Source organism: Meles meles, chromosome 4 (assembly GCF_922984935.1).
Source record: "Meles meles chromosome 4, mMelMel3.1 paternal haplotype, whole genome shotgun sequence".
NCBI classification, from domain to species: domain Eukaryota; kingdom Metazoa; phylum Chordata; class Mammalia; order Carnivora; family Mustelidae; genus Meles; species Meles meles.
In genome coordinates this window covers 16722187-16746369 of record NC_060069.1, presented here as the reverse complement: position 1 = coordinate 16746369, position 24183 = coordinate 16722187, and the positions used below count along the sequence as shown (strand labels likewise).

Sequence of the window (24183 nt, the reverse complement as noted above, 5' to 3'; positions counted from 1 at the left end):
AGGACAGCCCTAAACTGAGTAACTGCCTCCTCTCTTCTCTTCCCATGGTACTTTGCTCATATCTTAAATTTGATACTTGCTAATTTGAACTTAAATGCATTTTTTATGGTTTTTTCTTTCATTTTTTATTATTCTAAGATTTCTTTCTGGAGATCAAAACCATTTGTTTTACATTACTGTACCTGTCCCAATATTCTTTCATGCATGAAAGTCTGCAGAGTTCTAGAAAACACCTTTTGTCTACTTCACAGGCATCCCTCCTTCTCACCAACACTAGTCAACGACCATCCTTCCTGGAAGCCTGTATGTTTGGTCAGTGTGTTCATTTTCATCCTAAAACCCAATCAAACTGATCCACTTGCTCAGTTGATCTTTAATTTGTTGCTTTCAGTTTATTGTATTAACCAGTTTCTCAATCAACATGTTCCAATGCTCATCTACTCTTCACCACACTTTTTTAAAAGATTTTATTTATTTACTAGACAGAAATCACAAGTAGACAAAGAGGCAGGCAGAGAGAGAGGGAAGGAGGCTCCCTGCTGAGCAGAGAGCCTGATGAAGGGCTTGATCCCAGGACCTTGAGATCATGACCTGAGCTGAAGGCAAAGGCTTAAACCACTGAGCCACTCAAGAGCCCTTCTTCACCACATTTTTTAACCCTATGTCATCTTTATTTTATTCATGTGTAGATTTACATAATAAAGTGCAAATGGTTATGGAAACTCTTGCCAAGCTATGTCTTAGAGTACATGGGCTTTCTGGCTTTCCTTGTTTAATATTTTGGAATTGCTTGAAATTCAGCTTAGCAGCCTGACACTTGATCTGTGATATGTTTTTCTCAAGACTTAACATTGCTGTCCCAGAGGTGCTCAGGCAGCCAGAATATTTTGCCGGTAATTAGCAGAAGTCTTTAGTACTAGGACATTTTCTTCATTGTGTTGTTGGTTTTTTTAAAATGTTTTTCTTTAGCCAAGATTTTTTTTTTTATAAAATATAAATCATTATCAAGAAAGATCTAGAGAATTGGTTTAGAAAGTTCACTTAAAATATAAAGCATATTCAGTAACAGAGGAAGGAGGAAAATGTAGTTTTTAACTGTCATGTATTGTTTTTGTGATTGAAGGAATTACTTATTCTAAGAAGTGGAAGAAAGCAGCTTTCACTAAGAGTTCCCAGAAGATTTCAGAGGAAGTGACATAATCTTAAATCATGTTCTTGATGTTAAAATGGTGTTTAGAAGGGCAATTATTAAAATGGAGTAGTTCTTTTCTAATCAAATATGAGCAACAATAATCCTTTACCAGCAAACTGTAATTTATTGATAGCAGATATCAGGTATATTGGACTACTGTATATTTTTAGGAGCCAAGGTTACTTCTCTTCAGATTTTTTTATTTAAAACACATATAGAAGGGCACCTGGGTGGCTCAGTCCTTAAGGGTCTGCCTTCGGCTCAAGTCTTGATACCAGGGTCCTGGGATCGAGCCCTGCCATTGAACTCCCTGCTTGGCGGGAAGCCTACTTCTCCCTCTCCCACTCCCCCTAGTTGTGTTCCCTCTCTCATTGTGTTTCTCTCTATCAAATAAATAAATAAAATCTTAAACACACACACATTTAGGATTAACTTCTAGTTTTATTTTAAAATGGGACAAAGATCCTACAAATATAATTCCTTTTCTCCTAAAATTTCCCTGAAATAAATCTGAAAAAATAGCAAAAGGAGACATAGCTGCAAAAGAAGAAAGGTGTTTCGGTTCTCCAAAAGATGAAGGTTTAAACATTTCTGGAAGCCAGATAGATGGTGGATGGATGTGCACATAAAAGTAAAGTGGAGAAAAGTGTGAAGTCAGAACCTTGGAAAAGGTCTGGAATTAGGATCTGTACTCATGATAAATGAACAAAGCAGAAAGCATGAGACAGTGAGGCTAAAAACATGGGTTTTGACTGAAAAGAAGAAAATGCATTTTAAATTAAGATAAAAACTCATAGAAAAAAGCATACAGGGAACTATGAAAAAGTATGGTTTGTATATGTATTAGTTGAAAATAGGACAGAATTTCAATCAATTGATGGATAATAAGAAAGTAGAAGCTGCTTTGCTCTAAGCTAAAATACTCTCTTTTGAACAGAACAAGATTTGTAGCTTCAGAATCATAGAAAAAGAAATCTAATCCTATGAAATTACCTCATCAGCAGACAAAATATTGATAAAGACAATGATAATGTTGTTTACTAGCTTTTAAATTTCATATTTCTTTTGAAAGACTTTATTTATTTATTAGATGGAGAGAGAGAGAGCATGCTTACATGTGCACAAGCAGGGGGAGCAGGAGAGGGAGAAGCAAGCTCCTTGCTCAGCAGGGAGTCCAATTCTGGGCTGGATCCTAGAATCCTGGGATCAGGGATCATGACCTGAACCAAAGGCAGATGCTTAACCAACTGAGCCACTCAGTCGCCCAAGCTTTTAAATTTTAGAGTTACCCTTAGACAAAACCTAGAAGAGTGGATTAAAGTTAGAGGACAAAATATTTCAGTTAGAAAATTTTGAACATTTTAAAGGGAAAATATAGTTGAAAGAATTTGGAAATTGGAAATTGAAGGAGAAAAGATGTAAGAAAACAAGTATATTCCAGCAGGGAATTTGAGAGCCTTACTCAAGTTAATGAAACCAAATGTAAATGTGGAGCTGTATTATGTAGAGTTGCAAAAATAATAGAATATTCAAATTAATAAAACTTTGAAAGGCTCTGTAAAGGAATATGGAGAGATAAAAAAGTATGAGGAGTGCCTGGGTTGTTCAGTTGGTGAAACAGGTATATATAGGCAACCTATGGAGAAGAGGGGAGGAAGTGTGTGTAAATCAGTGAATGAATACTTCAGTGCTAAGAGAGGTAGAATATTTCAAGAAATGATCAAGTCTAGCCAAACACAGAACAATAGAAATGGAGTCATGCCAAATTCCAAGCAGTAGGAGATTTTACATAGGGAATTGGTAGACAAATACTGGCACACAAATTAGTACATGAATAATACGCATGCAAGTGTATACATACACATACATACACAACTACAAACATGCATGTGCACAGACATATATGTATATTTATGTTTTAACAAAACAAAAACAAGCAGGAATATTCTTACATGTTTAATTTTAATATGTGTATTATCTTGGTATTTCCATGCTAGAACAGATCTTATAGATTACCTACAGAGACAGAATTTATATAAAAAGATACCAAACATTATTATACTTTTTCAAAAGCATTAAATGGTGTTTTAAACAAATTAAAAACAAGCAAAAGAGCAAGGGAAAAAAATACAATGAAAAACATGGGGCCACAAATCTATGTCATTTGTAATTTAACCAATTAAAATCAGGATATTCACTTACCTAAATCATATCAATGTGCCACTGTTTTTTATCTTTCTGTAGACTTCATAACTTTCACTTTGGACATTCAGAAATATCTTGCTTAAATTATTTGCAGGCTTGTTCATAAGGATCTGCACTACCTTGTTCAATTCCATCCTTCTCATCTCTATGTATATTTCAATACTTTGAACTTATTTCTTCTTCCTACACCCTTAGGGATTGCAAAACTCTTTGAGGCTTAAAGTGATCATGTTAAGAAGCTGTCAGGCGCAGAATGGTCTCAGTGATCCACTGTTTGTTCAGATTTTCCCTTTCAGACACTAAGACAAAGAAACTGATTTAATTTCTATTTTTCCTTAACCAAGAAATCCTAGAATTTGTGCTTCGATTAAATTTTACAGTGATTTCTAGATTTTCACATTGTCTGTTCCATTTGTTACGGGTTAAACTGTGTCCTCCTAGAAAGATATATTGAAGCCTGAACCCCCAGTACATCACAATGTGACCTTATTGGAAAATAAGCTCTTTGCAGAGATAATCAGATGACAATGAGTTCAGCAGAGTGATCCAGAATCCAATATAACTGGTGTCCTTAGAAAAGGGAAATTTGGACACAGGCACACATAGGAAGAATGCAATGTGATGGCAGCAGATTATAGTAATCCTTGGCATCTGTAAGGCAAAGGTTGCCAAACGTGGCTGGGAAAACAGCAAACCTAGGAATAGGCAGGAAAGATTCTCCTTACAGACTTGAGAAGAAGCATGGCTTTGCCAAGACCTCACTTTGGACTTCTGGCTCCCAGAAGTGTGAGATAATGAATTTCTGTTGTTTTAAGCTACCAAGTTTGCAGTATTGTGTTACAGCAGCCCTAAGAAACTAATACATGGTTAAAATATTCAAAAGAAAATATTAAAAGGCCAACTAACATAGGAATTTTGCATTTTAATTTTTCAAGCCAGAACTACCTAATAAATAAATAAATCCATCTGCTAGCACCATGATTTTTCAAAAGCAAGAAGTTCAAGGGAAAAGTAGGAAAGACATACTTTTAGAATAAGAGAAAATCCTTTCAATTTAGCCATTTGTAATTTATGTACAATAGTGGGTTTGTTCCTACCTTTCTTTTCATCTCAGAGTATAGCAGAATGCAACACCTGGCCCATATTTCAACAGCCTGCCCAGGAACCAGATGTGTTTGTGGACTTCTGGTACAGCTGGTAATAGAATGGATTTCTAGAATTTATTTTCTTGCTCAATCAATAAGAGAGACCAAGTCTGAAGAGTATTGAGAAACCTGATTCCTAGCACAGGCAAGCACCCTAGGCATTCATAGTCTTTGGAAGAGATTTTGCTATTGAAGTCCACCAGAAGCAAGATTCGGATCAAAACATTTGAGTTAAATTAAGTCCCAGTAATACTGATTACAAAGTTTCTAAAGTGTGCAAATTAAACACTGGAATCCTCTCTACAGGGCATTATTAGTGTGATCAGTCAAGATTCACTCTCTTCAAAGTAATTTAATATTCTTTTGGCTAGAAAAACTTATCACATTGCAGATAAAGGAAACCCATCAGTGGAATGAAATCACCTTCCTTTCCTTTTTTTTCTCAGACTCCTTCCCCTACTTCAGGGTATAGCTTTTCTCATTTATAAACTGAGAACTTTCTATACATTTTAAATATATTCTGAGTTCCAGAGAAAGGAATGAGAAGCACAGGGCATATGAACATGTGTGAAACATAGACCCTTCCCACTGAAAATACCACAAAGAGATAATTTCTAAAGTTCTAACCAGGCTTGAACTTCCATGACAGAGACATTGTATTGGTAACAATTTCATATTTGCACTTAAAAATATCAAAATGCATGTATCTGTGGGCATTCCATGACAGGGCCAAGATACATAGGTGAAATGCAATTTGCATGGTCATATAAATGATTCTAAGAAAAATAATGATGTCTTAAGATCCCCTCAAGCTAATCCATCCTTGACTTTGAGCTTTCTACATTTCACTTTATTAGCCTACTCAGAGAACATTAGGAAAAGTAACCATGACAGAGAGCTACTGACAATGAAATCTCCGACATTTGGACATGTCTTTGCTCACTTAAGGTCAAGTATTGGTTTTCTGAACAAAATCATCTTCTCCTTAACTGAACAGGGGACCAGTATGGCTGTTAGCCTTTGTCTAGGATGATGCCTGATGGAAAAATGATCTCATGTTGGTACATAAAGAGTAGGTGAAAGAACCTATCAACAATGGCCGTATTGTTTAGATGGTAGTAAATTATATGCAAATTCTGCTTAGTAGATTAGAGTTCTAGATTGCACTCCCAGAGTCTATATCCTACATCCCATATTTTTCATGGAGTTATTTCTCACATGACTTTGCTTTTAATAAGCTCATTTCACTTCTTATGCCTAAGGTTTCCTTGCGAATCCATGTTTTCTCACTGCTATTGTAAATACCATTCCAAGATTGGTATTAGGTTTTCATATTGGGTTTCCATATTATTTAATTTACCTATCAACTCAAAAGTCATGTGTTGAGCCCATGATAAGTGGGAGCTACTCTACTAATTGCTGAGACAAAGAATAAGGGGACCCAGTCCTGCCTTAACTATCAAGGGAGAGGCTCATCAAGGGAAATCTTTGATGGTGTGATTGAGTAAGTGGGAGGACTTAGCCCATTTGAAAGAAGTCCCAGCTAAATATCCTGAAAATTTGAGTTCTGAAAAGTGGGTGGGCAATAATCAGGGGATGATATAATCAAAAGCATGAAGAAAAGAGTTCTCAAGGCAGAGAAAGTGGAATATATATTTGAAAGAATTGAAGGTTGGTGCTTTGAAAAATGGCTATGCCTTTAATGTGCCTGTATGACTTATATGTGTTCTATTTCCTACATGATTTAAATCAGCAGATTTGGGCATGACCTGATTAATGAGATTCATGGGAATAAGCCTACCTCTAGTCGCATGAAGTTATTTGTTGAGTGAACTCATGCACATCATTTGCTATTTGCCAAAGCAGAAGACTATGAGATTTGATGCGTATTGGCATTCAGCACCCTCATATACCCCGCTCAGAGCTGTGTATTGATCTTGGGTGATCAGTACTTCTGTTAAATTCCCTACCAGCCCAAATTTCAAAGAAAGAAGTGTAAGAACATTCATCCCTCAACTTTTTTTTTCACCTGTGTACAATCTACTGAGGGATTCGCACATGATCTTTTACTTTTTGATCTTTTAACATAAATAAAAATTATGATAAGTATTATAACAAAACCCAAATTAACCCAGAATTTTACAATTGTTAATATTTTATTCGTTTTTCTTCTAGTTCCAAATTGAGAAGAAATGTAATGTTAGGAATATTAACTCTAGTCCTCTATAGCCATCGTTCCAGTCACATTCTAAGATCCCCAGAAGACAACTGTTGTGAGTTTGGTATGCGCCCTTCCTTCCACTTTGGTTCACATATTCTTAGATACACATAAATACATACACAAACCATGTATAGACTGTGAGTGCATGTGTGTGGGAGATTATTGTTAATTTTGTCCTATGGAGTATTTCAAGCATGTACAAAATGGAATAATGAAATGAAAACTCACAAAGCCAGCACTTACCTTCAGGACCAACCTTCATCAATATCCTTACTCACTCACTTAGCTCTCAAATATCCTCAATTATTTTGAAGCAAATCAGAACCATAATATTTCCTCAGTGCATATTTTACTGTGTATTTCTAAACAATAGTGACTTTTTAAATACACAACTATGCCACAACTATCACAACTGAAAATAAAAAATAATTCCTTATGATAAATATCCAATTTTATTTCCCCCAATTGTCTTCCAATATTTATTATACAGTTTGTTGGAAGCAGGATCCATGTAAGCCCCATTGTTTGGAATTGACCGCTATGTCTCTTAAGTGTCTTTAAAGTTATAGGTCTTCTTCCCTTTATATTCTAGCTACTTATTTGTTTTAAAATACCTGACATGTGTTCTGTTGTTCCCTACAGTTTGGAATTTATTGATTTTATTTATATGGAGACTTTTTAAAATTGAAGTATAGTTAACATATATTATTATATTAGTTTCAGGTGTACAACGCAATGATTCAACAACTATGTACTTAGCTCCAGTGCTTAGCTCCAGGGGTGGAGTGACCATCTGCTACCATACAGTATTAATACAGCCCTACTTCTGCATGCTGTACTTTCTATCCCCATGACTTACTTATTTTATACCTGGAAGTTTGTACCTCTTAATATCCTTCAACTATTTTGCCTGGCCCTCCACTCCCCTCCCCTCTGGCAACCACCAGTTTGTTCTCTGCATTTATGAATCTGTTTCTGTTTTTGTTTATTTATTTGTTCATTTTTTTGTTTTTTAGATTTCACATATATGTGAAATTATATGGTATTTGTCTTTCTCTGACTTACTTTTCTTAACATAACACCCTCCAGGTCCATCAATATTGTTGCAAATGGCAAGATTTCATTCTTCTTTATGACTGAGTAATATTCCATTGTATTTGTATGTGTATACATACCACATCTTCCTATCCATTTGTCTATTGATGACCACTGAGGTTGCTTCCATATGTTGGCTATTATAAATAATGCTAAAATAAACATAGGAGTGCATATATCTTTTCAAATCATTGTTTTCATTTACTTTGGGTAAATAGCCAATAGTGGAACTATAGGATCATGTGGTATTTCTATTTTTAATTTCTTGATGGACCTCCATACTGTTTTCCACAGTGGCCACACCGATTTACATTCTCACCAACAGTGAATGAGGATTCGCCTTTTTCTATGCATGGAGTGGCATTTACCATATTCTTCTATCCCTATTTCCTAAGAATGAGTAATTACATCTAAATTTGATGAAACGCAGGTTTGTTGTTTTGAGCATGACTTCCTCACAGGTGGTATTGTACTTCTTCAAGAAATGTCAAAAAAAAAAAAAATGTCTGCTGTCTGGTGGTCCCTTTTTGTTCAGTAACTGCAATTGATGGCCCCTTCCTAGACACATTATTTCTTTAGGATATATAAAATGGTGCTCCCTTAATCATTTCTTCTTACTTTATCTATTGACTGTGCATGTGTGATTTTTTTTTTTTGGTGTCTGATGTCATATTGTAGATATTCTGATGCATTTTATTTTAACTGCCATTGCTGATGAAGAAATATTTAATGGATTCCTTGTAACATCTATATGATGTTCCATTTTATAGGTCTTTGATTATTTACCATTGGCTATTTAGGTTGTTTTAAAGTTTTTACTGATACAAACAAAACTGTAGGGAACTTCTGGGTAATAATCTTGTGGTGCTCATAAGCCAGAGTTGCCTCAGAAGATGAATGTTTAAATCTTATATTCTGTTCATTTTCAGTTTTACTAGATGATGCCAAGTTTTTTATGCACTTTTCCAAAATCCTTGTCAATACAAAATATTGTTGGACTATTTTTGCCCTCTTTGTTATTTTAAACTTTACTTTCAGAATAACCAATACGTTTTATTTTTTATTGACCATTCAGATATTCTTCTGCACACATTGCCTTTTAATATGCCTTGAACATTTTGGCTTTGATATGTTATCTCTTAGAAATCATAGTGATTTCTAGAGCTCCTCTGTGTAGCAAGTACATAGTCTTTGATCAATAGGGATGTTGCAGACGTTTCCTCGCCACCCCCATTACCATCTGTGTGTGTGTGAGAGAGAGAGAGAGTGTGTGTGTGTATGTGTGTGTAAAGGTATATTTTTTTATTTCACTGATGAAAGAAAATCTGACACAGTGTTTAGAACTATGAAAATGATAGTGTGAGACTATCTGAATTCGGACCACAGCTGTAGAACTGTCTAGCTGTGGAACCCTAACCCAATTAACTTCATGTCTCTGTACCTAAACATTTGCGTACATAAAATGGCAGCAAAAAGGGTTCCTTCTGCTTAATTTTGCTGTAAATTTAAAACTTCTATAAAAATAAACTTTATTAAAAAGAGAAAAACAGAAGTATCTTCCTTGTGGGTTTACTGTGAAGACCTAATGAGACAGACAGGCTTTTTTGACAGTGCCTCGCACATGTAAGTGCTCCTTTAAAATTAGCTGTTGTTGGGGCGCCTGGGTGGCTCAGTGGGTTAAGCCGCTGCCTTCAGCTCAGGTCATGATCTCAGGGTCCTGAGATCGAGTCCCGCGTCGGGCTCTTTGCTCAGCGGGAGCCTGCTTCCTTCTCTCTCTCTCTGCCTGCCTCTCTATTTGTGATCTCGCTCTGTCAAATTAATAAATAAAATCTTTAAAAAAAAAAATTAGCTGTTGTTGGGCTGCCTGGGTGCCTTAGCTGGTTAAGCATCTAACTCTTGATTTCTACTCAGGTGATGATCTCAGTGTTGTGATATCAAGTCCCATATCAGGTTCTGTGCTGGGTGTGGAGCCTGTTTAAGATTCTCTCTCTCCTTCTGTCCCTCTCCCCTGCTCTCTCTCCTTCTCTTAAAAATTAATTAATTAATTAATTAACTAATTAATAAAATTAGCTATTGCTTTATTTTCAAATATAAAGTTTATCACAGTTAAGTTTATTTTTTCTTGAATGGTTTTGGATCACTTGGACCTTTTAAGGCATCTTTCTACTCTGTTTTTCTTCAGTTTTCTGCTTCTGGAAAGGAATGTGGTATTTACTATCATTGCTATAAAATAATAATGGAAGAAACACTTATCTTTATCTAGTGCTTTCTATGTGACAGACACAATGCTGGGCTCTGTATACATTTTATATAATTCATTGTACGTAATAACGCAGCATGATTATCACTCTGTTTAGAGATAATGACATAGAAGCTTAGAAAGATTTTAAAACAGCCTGCAAATAAGAGCAGCAACATTTTAGACTACATCTTAATCATTTGTTACTTCCTACTTGGAGGGAAAGAGGAAGGATTAGACTTGCTGTCATATATTACAGCTACAAGAACCTAGAACTGGGATGTGGAGAATTGGTTTGTTGTGCCTTTTCTACTCCTGGTAGAAACATCTCTGGGCTTTAGTGAGCCTGTTAATAGAATCAGAAGGCAAAATCTAATCACTTAAATTCTTTCCAGTTCTGAGAGACTCTGGTTCTTAATAAAAGTTGCACCCATATAGATGATCTGAACAGGGCTATTTAAAACTGTGACAACCTAAATATCCAATAACAGAGAATAAACTAAGTAAATTATGGTGCAATTATTATTATGCCACCATTTAATTGGTAAATATGAAAACTGATATTTAAATGTAAGTATTCTTATGATATATTGTTAAATAAAAAAGAGAAAATTTACTATATTATGCTTACAACTGTGCAAAGATATGCATTCAAAAATATAAAGATATACAATGGTTGTATAATAAAGAATTTGGCTATCTTTGTCCTCAGTTTTTAAATTTTATATAACCTCTAGAATCTTGGAATTTCCTGAGTGATGAGAAGCTTTGTGAATCATGCTCACCTTGGATCACACCTAAGTTTATGCTAATGAGATGACTCAGGATGGAGGTCAGTCACCAGGAAGACTAACCATGTGATTAGAGGATTGGGCTTTGAGCAGGTAATACCAGTCTGGACCTCCAAGAAGGGGAAAGGGGCTAGAGATTGAGTTCATTCACTTTACCAGTGTTTCAGTCAGTCATGCATATGTATGAAAACTCCAGAGAGCAAGGTTTAGGGCAGATTTCTTAGCTATGAGGTTTTGGGAAGGGGAATGATGCATCCTGATTTCTTGGCAAAGGGACATGGAAGCTCCATTTTCAGGATTCTACCAGATCTCACCCTCTGGGACTCTCCATTTGGTTGGTCCTGATTTATATCCTTTATAATAGAAACTTTAACCATAGGTATAATGTTTTCTTGAGTCCTGTTAATCATTCTAGCAAGTTATCAAACCTGTAGGAGTCATGGTAACCCCCAAATTTACAGCCATATTGTCAGAAGTGCAGGTGGCTTGGGGACTCCCAAATTTGTGCCTCCATTCTTGGAACCTTCTAGATTGCTGAACATGTTCTATATGTTTATTGGGATGATGATACCATGGAAGTATGCACAGGTTTAAAAAGTCAACTAATTATGTACTTCAGATGTATACACTTTTTAATATAAGTTATATGTCCACTTAAAGAAAAAGATCATCATTGCACATGTTTCAAATGAACAAATTTGTTGTAGGCTTGGGATAATTAGGATGTTTTATTAGTGTTGCTCTAATGTGTGAATGTGAGTAATATAAACTCAGATTTTTCTAACTCATAGTTGGTGTAGTAAAGCCACCAGGGCCTCAACCCAGTGTCATCTAATACTAGAGTCACAAATGTCCAAGACAATGAGTATCACAAAGCTTGATGGTGATACCTGAGGGAGACGGGGCAGAGTGAATGGCTGTGCGTCTTAGCTGGCTCTGCCACTTATTAATTGTGTGATAGTAGGCGAGGGCCAGTGAGAGTATCTCAGTAAGTTGATAAGATGGAAATGACGCTGATAACCATAAAAACACTCAGCAAATTCCTGTGAGTGTAACCTTTAGAGTTATTGTTACTGGCCTTTTTTACATAGAAATACCAGCTGGAAGAGACAACCTTTATATTTCTGAACTTCTAAACTTCCTGGCATTTCAGTTTTTATTTTTTGATTTTAAAACTGAAAGACACAATAATAATAGGAACAGAAAGAGAGAAAGTCTCTTAGAGCAGGAAAGGTAAACAGGGCTAACCTCCATCCTCAGAAAATTACAATGGGCATCCTAGAGAAGGGAATCTTGAGCTGTAGCTGTCCCTTGTTTACTCATTTACAAATCAATTTAGCAGTATGCCCAGAGGAGATGTGAGGGAAAAGCAAGACCTGAGATAGAAATGCAAAGATCCTTAAGCTTGAAATGAAGAAAAACATATTCATTTGACTTTAAATAAGGCCATAGGCTGAGTTTGAAATTGAATTTTAGGCTAGAGTTTGGGTCAGCATTTCAATAGGTAGTGTATCATTCTCACTTTTGTTTGTTTGGGGGGGCTGGATAATGTATTTAGAATATCCCACTTCAGAAATTAGATAAATATGTATTACAATATCAGGAAGATTTTACCATTTAATTTAGTTAATTCTGGGCTGCCTGAATTAAGCGAAATGTATCAAAACTTTTATGGATCTGATTTCTCTGTTACATTTTTAGTTTGGTGTCTTTACTTTCTTTTGAAGGCTTTACATTTCATTCATATTCTTATGTTGGTTTATATTACTGGATCATTATTTTCAAACTGTATGCATTGAACAAGGATGCTAAATTTAAAGACAAAGAAAACCAAAGTTTTGGTTATATTATTTTAGAAATTATTTATTCAAAACAGATGTTTTTATTACAGGTTATCTCAGAGAATTTAATATTTTATTGTGTACTGTGAATGTCTAGGCTGTACTATCCAGGTTTCCTGCAATTTATTTGACCCAAGAGCACTTTTTTCCTACCTACACCCATTGGCATCACTTGAGACTGATTTTGTGGAAAAACTCCTAATGATAATATGCATACACACAATAAGGTATCATTGTTTTGGCAGAGCATACCTATTGTGGGTAAAACCAACACATATGACTTTCTTTTCAAACAAAATGTTTGATTATAATGGCAAATAATGATATGTTTTGACAAAATGATCTAAGTGGCTATGTATGTGTGTGTGTATTGATGTGTGTGTGTGTGTCCCCTTGATTGATAATAGATGCTACTTTTAGTTACATACCATGTGATATCATTTAATTAACTATGTAACAATAGAAGTGATTATTGAGACTTTGTCCTTTCATGATTCTTTGTTGTAAATTGTTTTACTTAAACTTGTAGATGTATATATTAGAGAGGTGAATATGATTCATGCTCATTAATAAAGGTATTAAACTTAATCATTTAGTTGTACTGGATTTCTAAAATGATAAAGAGAATTACTTTTGTTGGTGTAACTGTAGTTTGTTAAATCCATCTTCTAAATATAATTCAGTTAAGTGGGTGGTTTTTTTTTAAGTATACTGGGAAATAAAATTGTCTCTGAAGAAAAATACACTACTTTGCATCTTGAAATTTGATTTTTATACTCACAGTGATCAGAGCATCATTCAATGCAAATAAAAGAATTAAATCTAGAGAATAGGCCACATTTGCATTAAGTGTCTAGTTCCAAAACACCTCCTACACAAATTTGGTTTGAATATGGTCACTGCCTTCCCAGTGTTCCTGAAAGACCAAAATAATATGCTGCTCACTAATATATGATAAAAATTCAGCACTATTCATTTTCAGAGAACATCTTTAATATAAATGCATAATTTATTCTTATTTTATAGTATCATTATAAGAGGACTTCTTATAATAACCCATTCCTAAATGGGTTATAGACATAATTCACCTTATCCCCAAATAGAAATGGTTCCCATTTATGCACCGAGCAGATGCAGTAGCTTATGATGAGGCAACTCTCTCTGAGTCAGTGACCTCTTTCTGCTTTTAATATTTCTTTAGCTTTTGGCTAAAAGGCAAATTATCCCCTAGTGTTCCCTGTGATTGTTGTCCAAGCAGCATTGTGATGGCATCTTTAAAAAAGTTATAAAAGTGATCCGGGGAAGCAAAATGAAGGCTATTGGAGTATCCCAGAGTCACACAGTTGTGTGACTCTTGGCTTTCTCAAGCCTCTGCATCTTCCGCTGGGCTCTAAGGTGAGATGGGATTGAGGAGGGTTTGGAAGATTCGCTGGGGTAGAGGTAAGGGACTTGAAAGAAAAATATATAAAGAGAAAAGAACTGTATACTATGGCCTGTGACTTTTCATACTATTATTCATACTACTGACAGTAGGTCTAGTCCAGAAAGAGAATGTAATTTAAATAGTTTTTAATGTCTGAATTACGAGGCCAAACTGAATTTAGGAATGAGCTTTAGACTGTGTGTTAAGACTTGAAAAGGAAATACAATTTACTGGAGGCAATTCACATATTCTTCAGCTGACAAAGGGATACACACATCGTCATATATCCATCCAAAGAAATACTACTGAGCAATAAATAGGAATAAGTTACTGATTCATGCAACAGCATGGATGAATCTTAAAAGAATTATTCTGAATAAAAATGTCAGGCACAAAAAACCACACATGTTCTGTGATTCCTTTATATGAACTTGAAAAAGGGCAAAAATATAGTGACAAACAGCAGACCAGTGATTTCAGAAGTGGGGTGTAGGAGTCAGGTGTTGAGAGGGACAGTAGGAAACCTTCCCAGGTGATGGAAATGTTTTGTGTAATAATACTACTGTATGTATTTGCCAAAGCTCATCAAATTCTCTAACACTGATGAATTTTATTACATATAAATTTTACCTAACTAAACTAGTTTAAAAAAGTATGATATGATTTTTTAGAGTATGATAAAATTCATTAGTAAGGAGAGAGGGGTTCCTAGTATTTACTAATACTTGGAAATGACCAGAAAAATAAGGGATAGCTGAGTTTCCCCCAGAATCAGGGAAAGGATTAACATCAAATAAAAAAATGTCAAGTGATGATGGAAGGTAAAAATGATTACACCCATGAGTTCTTCTTGATCATTGTAACTGTTTAATACATAAACCACCTAGCCTAGTACTTAGCACATAGAAGACACTTTTAAAAATGCTGAGTGCATTATTTTTATTGTGCATTAGGAGTGCCTAGATAACCTAATAGAAATTGTGACTATGTAGACAGAAGCTTCCTCCTACTTACTATGACGACAACCTATCAATGAACTGGTTCTGACAATTTGAAATACACAAGAGATGGAATTTATCAATGACTTGTTTAGGGTAATTAATAAACTACAATGTATCAAAGAGGCTGAATATTAGAGCATCATTTCACAGACCCATTCTTGGCTTTTTTTTTTTCTTTTGAGTGTCGTATTATTTCTGAGCTATCCAAACCCATTGTGAGAACTCTCAGAAGAACTTCATGTCTGGTGAGAGTTAAAGTTCTGGACTTTGCAGGCATTCAACAGAAGTCATGGCCGTATGTGTAATGTTTGATTTATTTGAAATGTTTCTTGGCCATGTGAGAAATTAGTCGTGTGCCAACAATGATCATAGGAGTGTGAGGATCTGATCTTCACGTGCGCTGTGAGAGAGAAAATATAATAGCCAATGTTTACTGGCACTATAATGTGCTTAGCACTAGGTAGATTTCACAATTAAGTAGATTTATGAATTATCACTTTTGAACCTCATCGCCACCTTAGGAGACACAGATAAGCAAAGACATTGTACCAGTATTAAGAAGCAGATCAAAATTTTTATCTGACTCCAACAGTTGAGAACCACTGATGTGGACAGTAGGACAAAGCTGGTGAGTTTTTTATCAGAGTCAAGTTGCTGACATTATGTCTTTGGTGTCACTTGACCTATCCTGAGAGTATGGGATGGAGAAAGATAAACTGGTTTGGTCCAGACTCTCTGAACCTCAAATAGTAAGTCCATAGGAGAGCAGGCTATATTAAATGGTCATAAATGATTTTTGAATGAATAGATAGCTCCATGCATTTGAATTCTTAGAAAGTAAGATTTGTATACTATATTCTTAACACAGAAAAGATAACCAAAAGTAGCATAAGTTTAATGTTGGATTATGGCACATAATTTATTCTCAGAACGACTCATCTGACCAAGTCTACTTATAAGTCCATTTGGAGGTAGTGGCATAGACACACTTCTGTGTAAGATTGCTGGCATTTGCAATAATTTGGGTTTTGATAAACCTTTAATTATATTTTAGGATTATCAAACTGAGACAATTGTTGATTGAAAATGAGAAAAACAGTTAGTATGCAAACTCTAATGGGTACTTTTATCATTTTCTTATCATACTGAGCTTTGAGCTTATTGTCTATTTTCCAAGAAAGTAGAAATGCTGTTTCCTAGAATAAAAATGTTTTTTATAATGTGAGCAGTAGATTCAAACTGTACAGATTGGCTCTTTAATGAAATAGGCAACATTCCAATGGAACTGACAAGCTTTATTTCTATTTGTTGTATTTTCTTTCTCATTACAGATGGACCCGATTCAGAAAGCTGTAATAAATCATACATTCGGGGTTCCTCTTCCTCATCGAAGAAAGCAAATCATATCATGCAACATTTGCCAGTTGAGATTTAATTCTGATGTAAGTTTGCCATTTAGTATTCACTGAAAAAAATGTATTATGCTGTTCTAATCTTGCAGAAGAGATTTCTTAAACATTTTTCTCCAATAACTAAGAGTGTCAAAATTCAAAGATAAAATTTTAACTCCTTATGTTCTTTAATTTTGGAGTTTATTTTATTATTTTTGGTTGTTTACTCTGGAAACATATACATTACCAGTATTTTATACTTGCAGTTTAATGGTGTGTGTATATATATAGGCTCTTGGTAATGTTAAATTTAGGTAATATACTTTCCCTTTGGGGAATAGTCAAATTTAGGACCAAGACTTTAAATAAATTATGCCTCCAATATAACTCCCAAATTATCTTTCAAGGCCAATAATTTGCTCTGTAATTTTTTTAATCTGCCTTGGTGGTCCCCAATTCCAGACCAGCCCTTGTGTCCTTAGTGATGTTTGTGTTAGAGTTCTCGAGTTGTTACCCTAGAATTATTGGCAGTTTAATAAGGAGTCTTAAAGATATCAAAACACTCAAGCCCCTGATGAATAAATCTTAAGTGGAGAAAATGACAGTGAGGAGACATTTGTGGACCTGACCAGTGCTTGGCAAATTATTTGCAGAGAGTCACTCTTATCTTCCATACCTTTCCAAGGATCACAAAATCTCTGGATTCGTCACTGTGAAGCTCATTTTGGCTTGTGGTCAATGTGAAAAATAATCCTTGCCTTCCCCAACCTCCTTTGGTGTGGAGTTGGTCCTGAGAGGTACAGAAAAGAGAAGGAGTTTTGGTTTGGAAGGACTAGGACTAGAATACCGCTGATGTATATATACTCTAGGCAAACAGATGACCCCATCCTGTCAAAGTGACCCGACCTCCGAGGTACCATTATCTTGCCCTAAGTGGATGTGCAGTGTGGAGAAGACCAGAATGATCTGGATGCTGGAGATTGTTAGGCCTTCCAATATTTAATCTTTCTAGCCAAGTAGGTCCTTTAGGTGCTCTGGTAATGAGGAGAGCATGTAAGGTAGTCATGCGCAGAAAAGATATGTAACAAATAAACTATCTTTTATAAACAAATAAATTCCTTCTGTGAGACCATCTCATTTTGTATAAGGATTGCTACGGTCTTATGAAGTCATACCTATTAGTACAATCATCACGTAGTTTTATAACATTTCTTTTGTTGGCTTATAAAAGAGTAGATTGCCTGCATTGCACCTAAACAGTATTTGCTGATATAAAAAGAGAATACACTGAACATATAGCATTTTATTTAAAGAGAGGTTTTTGGTTTTTGTTTTGTTTTTATTGTTTCTTTTTCAATACTGAGTGCTTTGATTTGATTCGAATTTTAAGAAAGTTGTCATAGTTTATTAAGAAAAAATCTTTTCAACTGATAAATGTCTATAATAATCTCTTTCAGTAAAAAAAAAAATCCTCTTGACCTGTACATTAGAGTTCTGAACTCAATACTTCCAATTTTGATCATTTCTAAACATTTAGTGAACAATCATATAGTTCTATAATTGCTGTTTTAAGTGGATCTTTCTTGATTTCTTTCTTCTTAAATCTTATTGATATTTCACTTTGGAACTGGTCAGATAATAATACAAAAGTCTCCCAGGAGTCATGCTCTCAGCTCCTTACATCTAACAGGGGTTATTTCAATATCTCCTCCTGCCAACAATTTCACTGTCAATATTTTCTCCTCTGTGTTAAGTAAAAATCCTGTAAACTGGGAATCAGAAAGAGACCTCAAGCTCATTGCACCCAATTTCCCACTAAATCTAAGAAAACCATCTGCCACCTCTAGGCTAGGTCCCTGGTTGGTGATCTCCAGCTATGGGTCACTCACTACTTCAAGAAAATTGTCTGTCTGTCTGTCTGTCCGCCCTTCCTTCCTTCCTTCCTTCCTTCCTTCCTCTTGAGTGTTTCTAAATCCTGTTGATGGATATCAAAGTCATGTTTAAGGTCTTCAGAATTATTACCAGCTATGCATTAACAATAACATACAGAATATTTATGTCTTTTATAAAATGTAATCTTGTTTTATTTCCTTGATAAGAGAGAATAGCAATTTATTTTGCTAATGAAGTTTCAAGTTGATACAGAAATCAGTACGTATTTATCAGGCACAGTTGCTTCTCATTCTCACAATTGTGCTTTTAGGTGTGTATGGCATGTGGTGCATGGAAACTGGCCAAGGTATTTGGAGAATTTAGACTAATTGGTCTGGGTCATAATGGTTATTGCATTAATCTTCAATTACTGCTGTAATAAATCATGGCAAACTTAGTAGTTTAAAACAACATAAATGTATTATCTTATCTTTCTGGAGGTGTAAGTCAGAAATGGGTTTCACTGTTCTAAAATCACATTGTTGGCAGGCTTATGTTCCTTCTGGAGGCTCCAGGGAAGAATTCACTTCCTTGCCTCTCTTATCCAACTTCTAGAGGCTACCCTTTTGCTCATGACTCCCTTCCATCCTTAGAGCAAGCAATGGCCAGTTGAATCCTTCTCACATTGAATGACTCTGATCCTCCCTCTTCTGCCTTCCTCTTCCAAATTTAAGGACCCTTGTGATCACAGTGAATTCGTCTGGATAATACAGGATAACTTCTCTATTTTAAACTCAGCTAATTAGCAACCTAATTCCTTCTACTAACTTAATCCCCCTTTGTCATATAATGTAACATACTCATAGTTTTCAGGGATTAGGTCTTGAATATCATTATTCTGCCTGCTACAGATGCTCATTTGGATGCTTGGCTTAGATTTGAACTGAATTTTATGACCACTTGAATTTATCAGATAATTACCGAGTATAGCTTCATTGCTCTATATAAACTGGACACGTGTGAACTCATTGTTTGTTTTTTATCTTGAATCTCAAATGAAAATTCACTATGAAGTGCTAATTTTTAAAATTGCAATTTTAAAAAATGTGAAAACCCAATGTTATTAAATTTATAAATGACAAGGCAACACTTTACCTATGATTTACGAACAAAATATAATTTTTGTAAAGTTGAAGTATAGGAGCAGAAATTCCTTTAGAGACTTAAAAAATGTCCCTATAGCATTCTTATGTCAGTAAGGGGAACTAATGTTCTGGAAATATGAGATTCGTTTATGAGTGACTGGTCATGTCCACAAATATTACTTTTATAAAATATTTACTACTGAGTGCCATGGTCAGTTGGATTTATCATCCATTCATTCACATATAAGAAAATAATCTACATTAAGAGAAAATACAATATTTTCCAGATAGATAACATATAGATTTATCTCATATTTGACCATTTTAAACCCAAGAAAAGACTTCTTAATCCCCCCAAAACTGCATCTGCTTCTTCCAGGTGAATCTGGAGTTTGTCTTCCTGTTTCCATTCTTAAACCTAGAATTATTTTGGAAAAGTAGCACTGTAATTCACTTGTGTGCTTGGTTGCATCCTCAATCACATAGGAAAGTATTTTTGCCTTATTAACCTTTTTACATTTCAAAGCTTCTTCCCCTTTCAATGAAAATAATAGCTTGTAGTTCTTTTCATCTTTGCATCATGAAAATTCAATTTCCTTTTCCTCTATGCTTTTACGTATTTTTTAACCCTTCATATTATAACCTGTGTAGTTTGGTGTTATGTAATACCTGTACAGTACATTTTCTATTTTTGGCCCTGCAGAAATCTGTTTAAATGGCATATTATACGATATGCACTTAAATGAGATAGCTTTCTCCTAATATAGGCTTTTTCTTTGAGAAAAAAAAAAAAAGAGCTTTTCTCGACATTTACATGAAACACACATAAGGGTTATGCAAAAAGTTCCCGACTAAAGACCAGAAGGTTGTAATTTGTCCAGTTATTTTATCAGCATCTTAAAATAAGCATAAATTACCATTGAGCTGAGCAAGTTATTAAGTGTACCTTTGAAAGACAATTTATAGCAGGACCAGCATGGACCAATCAATCACTTAATGTTATTAAGTGAGATGTCAAATGATTGCTTGATGACTACTTATAGAGTGGAAAGTAAGATCTCAGGCCCCAAACCAAAGAATCATTAAGTTGTAACATCTAAGAGTCAGTATGGTTAACCGACAATAGTATTTCATAATATGTTAGAGACAGAAGAAAATGTTTCTTATTTCCCATATGGAAACTGAGGAGCAGAGAATATAGGAGACATACAAGGCCGCCCAGCCAGTGACTGGCCACTGGCCAGCAAGGTCAGTGTCCACTCTTGTGGACACTCTTGTCACTCTTCCTACCCATCTGGTCCAGGCAGAGTAGCCAGTCCATCCAAAGGCTCCAGCCAATCCTACAGTAATGGTGTGGCTAGAGATCTATGTGCTCCTGGAGAGGGGGACCTGGGGACTCCTTCCCTCGAAGAATTAACTGGATGTGTCAGCTGCTGGGGAAAGTCCTCTAGAGCCTGGGCCAGGCCTTGCCTATCAGTGCTTGTGAGTACTTTCCAATGGCATCACCCATATTCAGTCACATGATTTAATCATAAACATGGTCAAAATTTAAGTACAAATGCAAATTAGTGAGTGATAATATAGTAGCAACATGTCCTTTATGACTCAGGACCATCAAGTATCAATTACAACGAGATGCTGTTTTGTAAAGAAGAAGGGAAAACTACCTCATTAGAAGGTCACAATCCTTGGTGCCCTTTGACCCCTCCAGAGGGGACCCTTGGGATTATCACTGAGATAATTGATACATTTTTCAGTGGTATTATAAAATAGAAATTGCTGTTGATTTTTTTTTATATTTTAGCACCCTGGAATATAGTAAAATTAACCAATATGTCTGAATTTAATTTATATCTGTGTTAACTTCTGTAACCAAATGAAACAATATAATGATGAAGTTGTGAAAAGGAACATTTTTTCTTACCAAATGACTAAATTAGATAATTAAGTTCTTGTAATATCACGACTTCAGACACATCTTTTAAATATTTAAATCTATAGGCTTCTGGGGGGTGTTGATATTTAAAGGAAATACTGCATGGAGGGAGAGGAAAAAGACTAACGGTGGTTGTGCTGGAGTTGAAGAACTATTCTTACTTCTTTCTGCTTTGATTTTCCAAATTTCCTTTATAAGCATGCTTAAATTTTATAAGCTAAAAAGGAATTGTTGCCTCTCCTATTCTACTGTGACTTAAAACACACACACGCACACACACACGCACACACACACACACACACACACACACACACACACACACACACACACATTTTGTCCTAAAGTATAAATTCCATTTTGAAGGCCTTAGTTAAAATTTTCTAAATATTTCTTGCCTATTTCTGGCAGTGTCTGCTGTCTCAAAACATGTCCAGGAGAGTTCATAGATACCGTTGTCTCATTCAGATTTCAGCATTTTATTGCATATCCTAGGAGAAGGGTTAAAAGAAATCTATGCATGAGGGGGAACCTGGGTGGCTCAGTGAGTTAAGCCACTGCCTTCAGTTCGGGTCATGATCCTAGGGTCCTGGGATGGAGCCCGGCATCCAACGGGCTCCTTGCTCAGCAGGGAGCCTGCTTCTCTCTGCCTCTGCCTGCCTCTCTGCCTGCTTGTGCGCACGCTCTCTCTCTCTGACAAATCAATCAATCAATCAATCAGTCTATGCATGGGGATGTGCATCTAACCCCAAACCCAAAAACAGCATCCAGGGAAGCTAAGTGTAATGGCAGGAAGATCACTGGATCAGGATTTAGACAACCTCTTGTTTAGATCCGCCACTTTTTTAGTTGGCCCTGTGTCCTGGGGCTCTTTGTTGAATTTATAAGTTCCATAATCACCTTATTTAAAATGAATAGCCAGGGGCTCCTGGGTAGCTCAGAAGGTTGAGAGCCTGTTTTCACCTTGGTCCTTATCTCCAGGTCCTGGGATCGAGTCGCCATGTCAGACACCCCGCTCAACAGGGAGTTTGCTACACCCTCTCCCTCTGCGGTTCCCCGCAGCTCGTGCTTAATCTCTCTCTCTCCTTCTCTCTCTCTCAAATGAATAAATAAATACAGTCTTGAAAAAAAATTGTAAAAATAAAATGAATAGCCATTCCTTATGCCATGTTGTAAGGATTATAAAACAGAACATGCAGGCAATTGGATTATAAACTGTATAGCCAATGAAATGGAAAGGTCATTTCTATGTTACAGGATAAATAATGTGGTTATCACTGTTTCACTCTCTGCATGTAAATTAATTCTAAGAAATACTGACGTTGGAAAATATCTGTCCTTAAGAAAAGTACTTAAAGGGATCTACCCTGTTGCAAGTGCCTGTGTTCAGCGTATTTTTGTGTTGATTTGAGGTTCTCACTCCTCCTATATCTCTACTTTTTACCTTTTAAAAACTGCAGGGTTACCTTGTCCTGAGCAAAGGTGCGTTTCTTAGAAACTCTCAAAGTTTCTTTAAGTCTGTTGCTGCTGCTGCTAAGTCCCAAAAGATTTTCTGAGGAACCCAGTTAGAAATTAAATTTCAGGCAGCTTTGAAACAAATAACTCTTTCCTAAGAGAGTGTCTCCTATTCATCTTCAGGACTCCCAGGGCTATTTAGACCTTTGGCCTGTGCACTATGGCATTCCCACGGGGTGCTTTTTCTTCTTCAACAGTACTTCTATGACAGGGCCATTCAGCTTGTGTCTGAAGAGACATGTCTGGGGCCTAATGAGGTTTAGTTGCACTGTAATGTCACCCTTGTGTCAGGAGCTCGCTCTGGGGCGTGTGGTGATGGACTGTAGGTTTGGCTGCTTTTGAATTAAGGGCCTGAGAGGTCCCTTTTGAAGGGCTTGTTCTTTGAGTGTGCATTTGGGCCCCATTTCATCACTCAGCCTCACGACCTTCTGCTTCCTGAATGGAGCCTACAGCTCTGTCAGGATTTCTCAAAAAACAAAACTTGGAACTGAAGGACTAGGCAGGAAATATTGGGTCTGGCTGCTAGAGATCTCAGGAGAAAATGAGCCAGTCAGGAGCATAGGAACCTATTTAAGCATCATGCTTCTTTGGCAGGCTTTTAAAAATAAAACTTCAACACTGGGATATTTCGGGACTCTCTGAATCAGGCTTTGATATTCCAGAGTTTCATCTGTGGATGGAAAGAAAGGTAAGGGACCGGGAAAAGAGAACTCTTTATAAAAGAATCTATATTTCTCTGGGCTTTTTTCTTTGTAAACAAAGAGAAAAAAATAATAAGATTCACTCTTCTATCAGATTCTCCTACGCATGGAAAATTTGACCATTTTCTCTAGAAAGAGAAGTTGATTTAAGATATCATGAGTAGGGGCACCTGGGTGGCTCAGTGGGTTAAAGCCTCTGCCTTCAGCTCAGGTCATGATCCCAGTGTCCTGGGATCGAGCCCCGCATTGGGCTCTCTGCGTGGCAGGGAGCATGCTTCCCCCCCCCTCTCTCTCTCTCTCTGCCTGCCTCTCTGCCTACTTGTGATCTCTGTCTGTCAAATAAATAAATAAAATTAAAAAAAAATAAAACAACTAGGCTTTAAGATATCATAAGTAGATGTGTTACATAACTTCCGGGAATCAAAGTGATCTTTGTATTTCTATGAACTACTGTGAGCACCTCAGAGAACTGT

General features: G+C 36.0%; 1 protein-coding gene across 3 annotated transcripts in view; it reads left to right on the top strand.

Annotated features, from left to right (window-relative positions):
- The window catches only part of ZNF385D (zinc finger protein 385D), a 940116-nt gene that overhangs the window by 801716 nt on the left and 114217 nt on the right, over positions 1–24183 (top strand). For all 3 annotated transcript variants that reach the window (XM_046001318.1, XM_046001320.1, XM_046001321.1), the window contains one exon: positions 16485–16595. In XM_046001318.1, coding sequence (XP_045857274.1) covers positions 16485–16595 — 111 coding nt within the window. The remainder of the gene's footprint in view (positions 1–16484; positions 16596–24183) is intronic.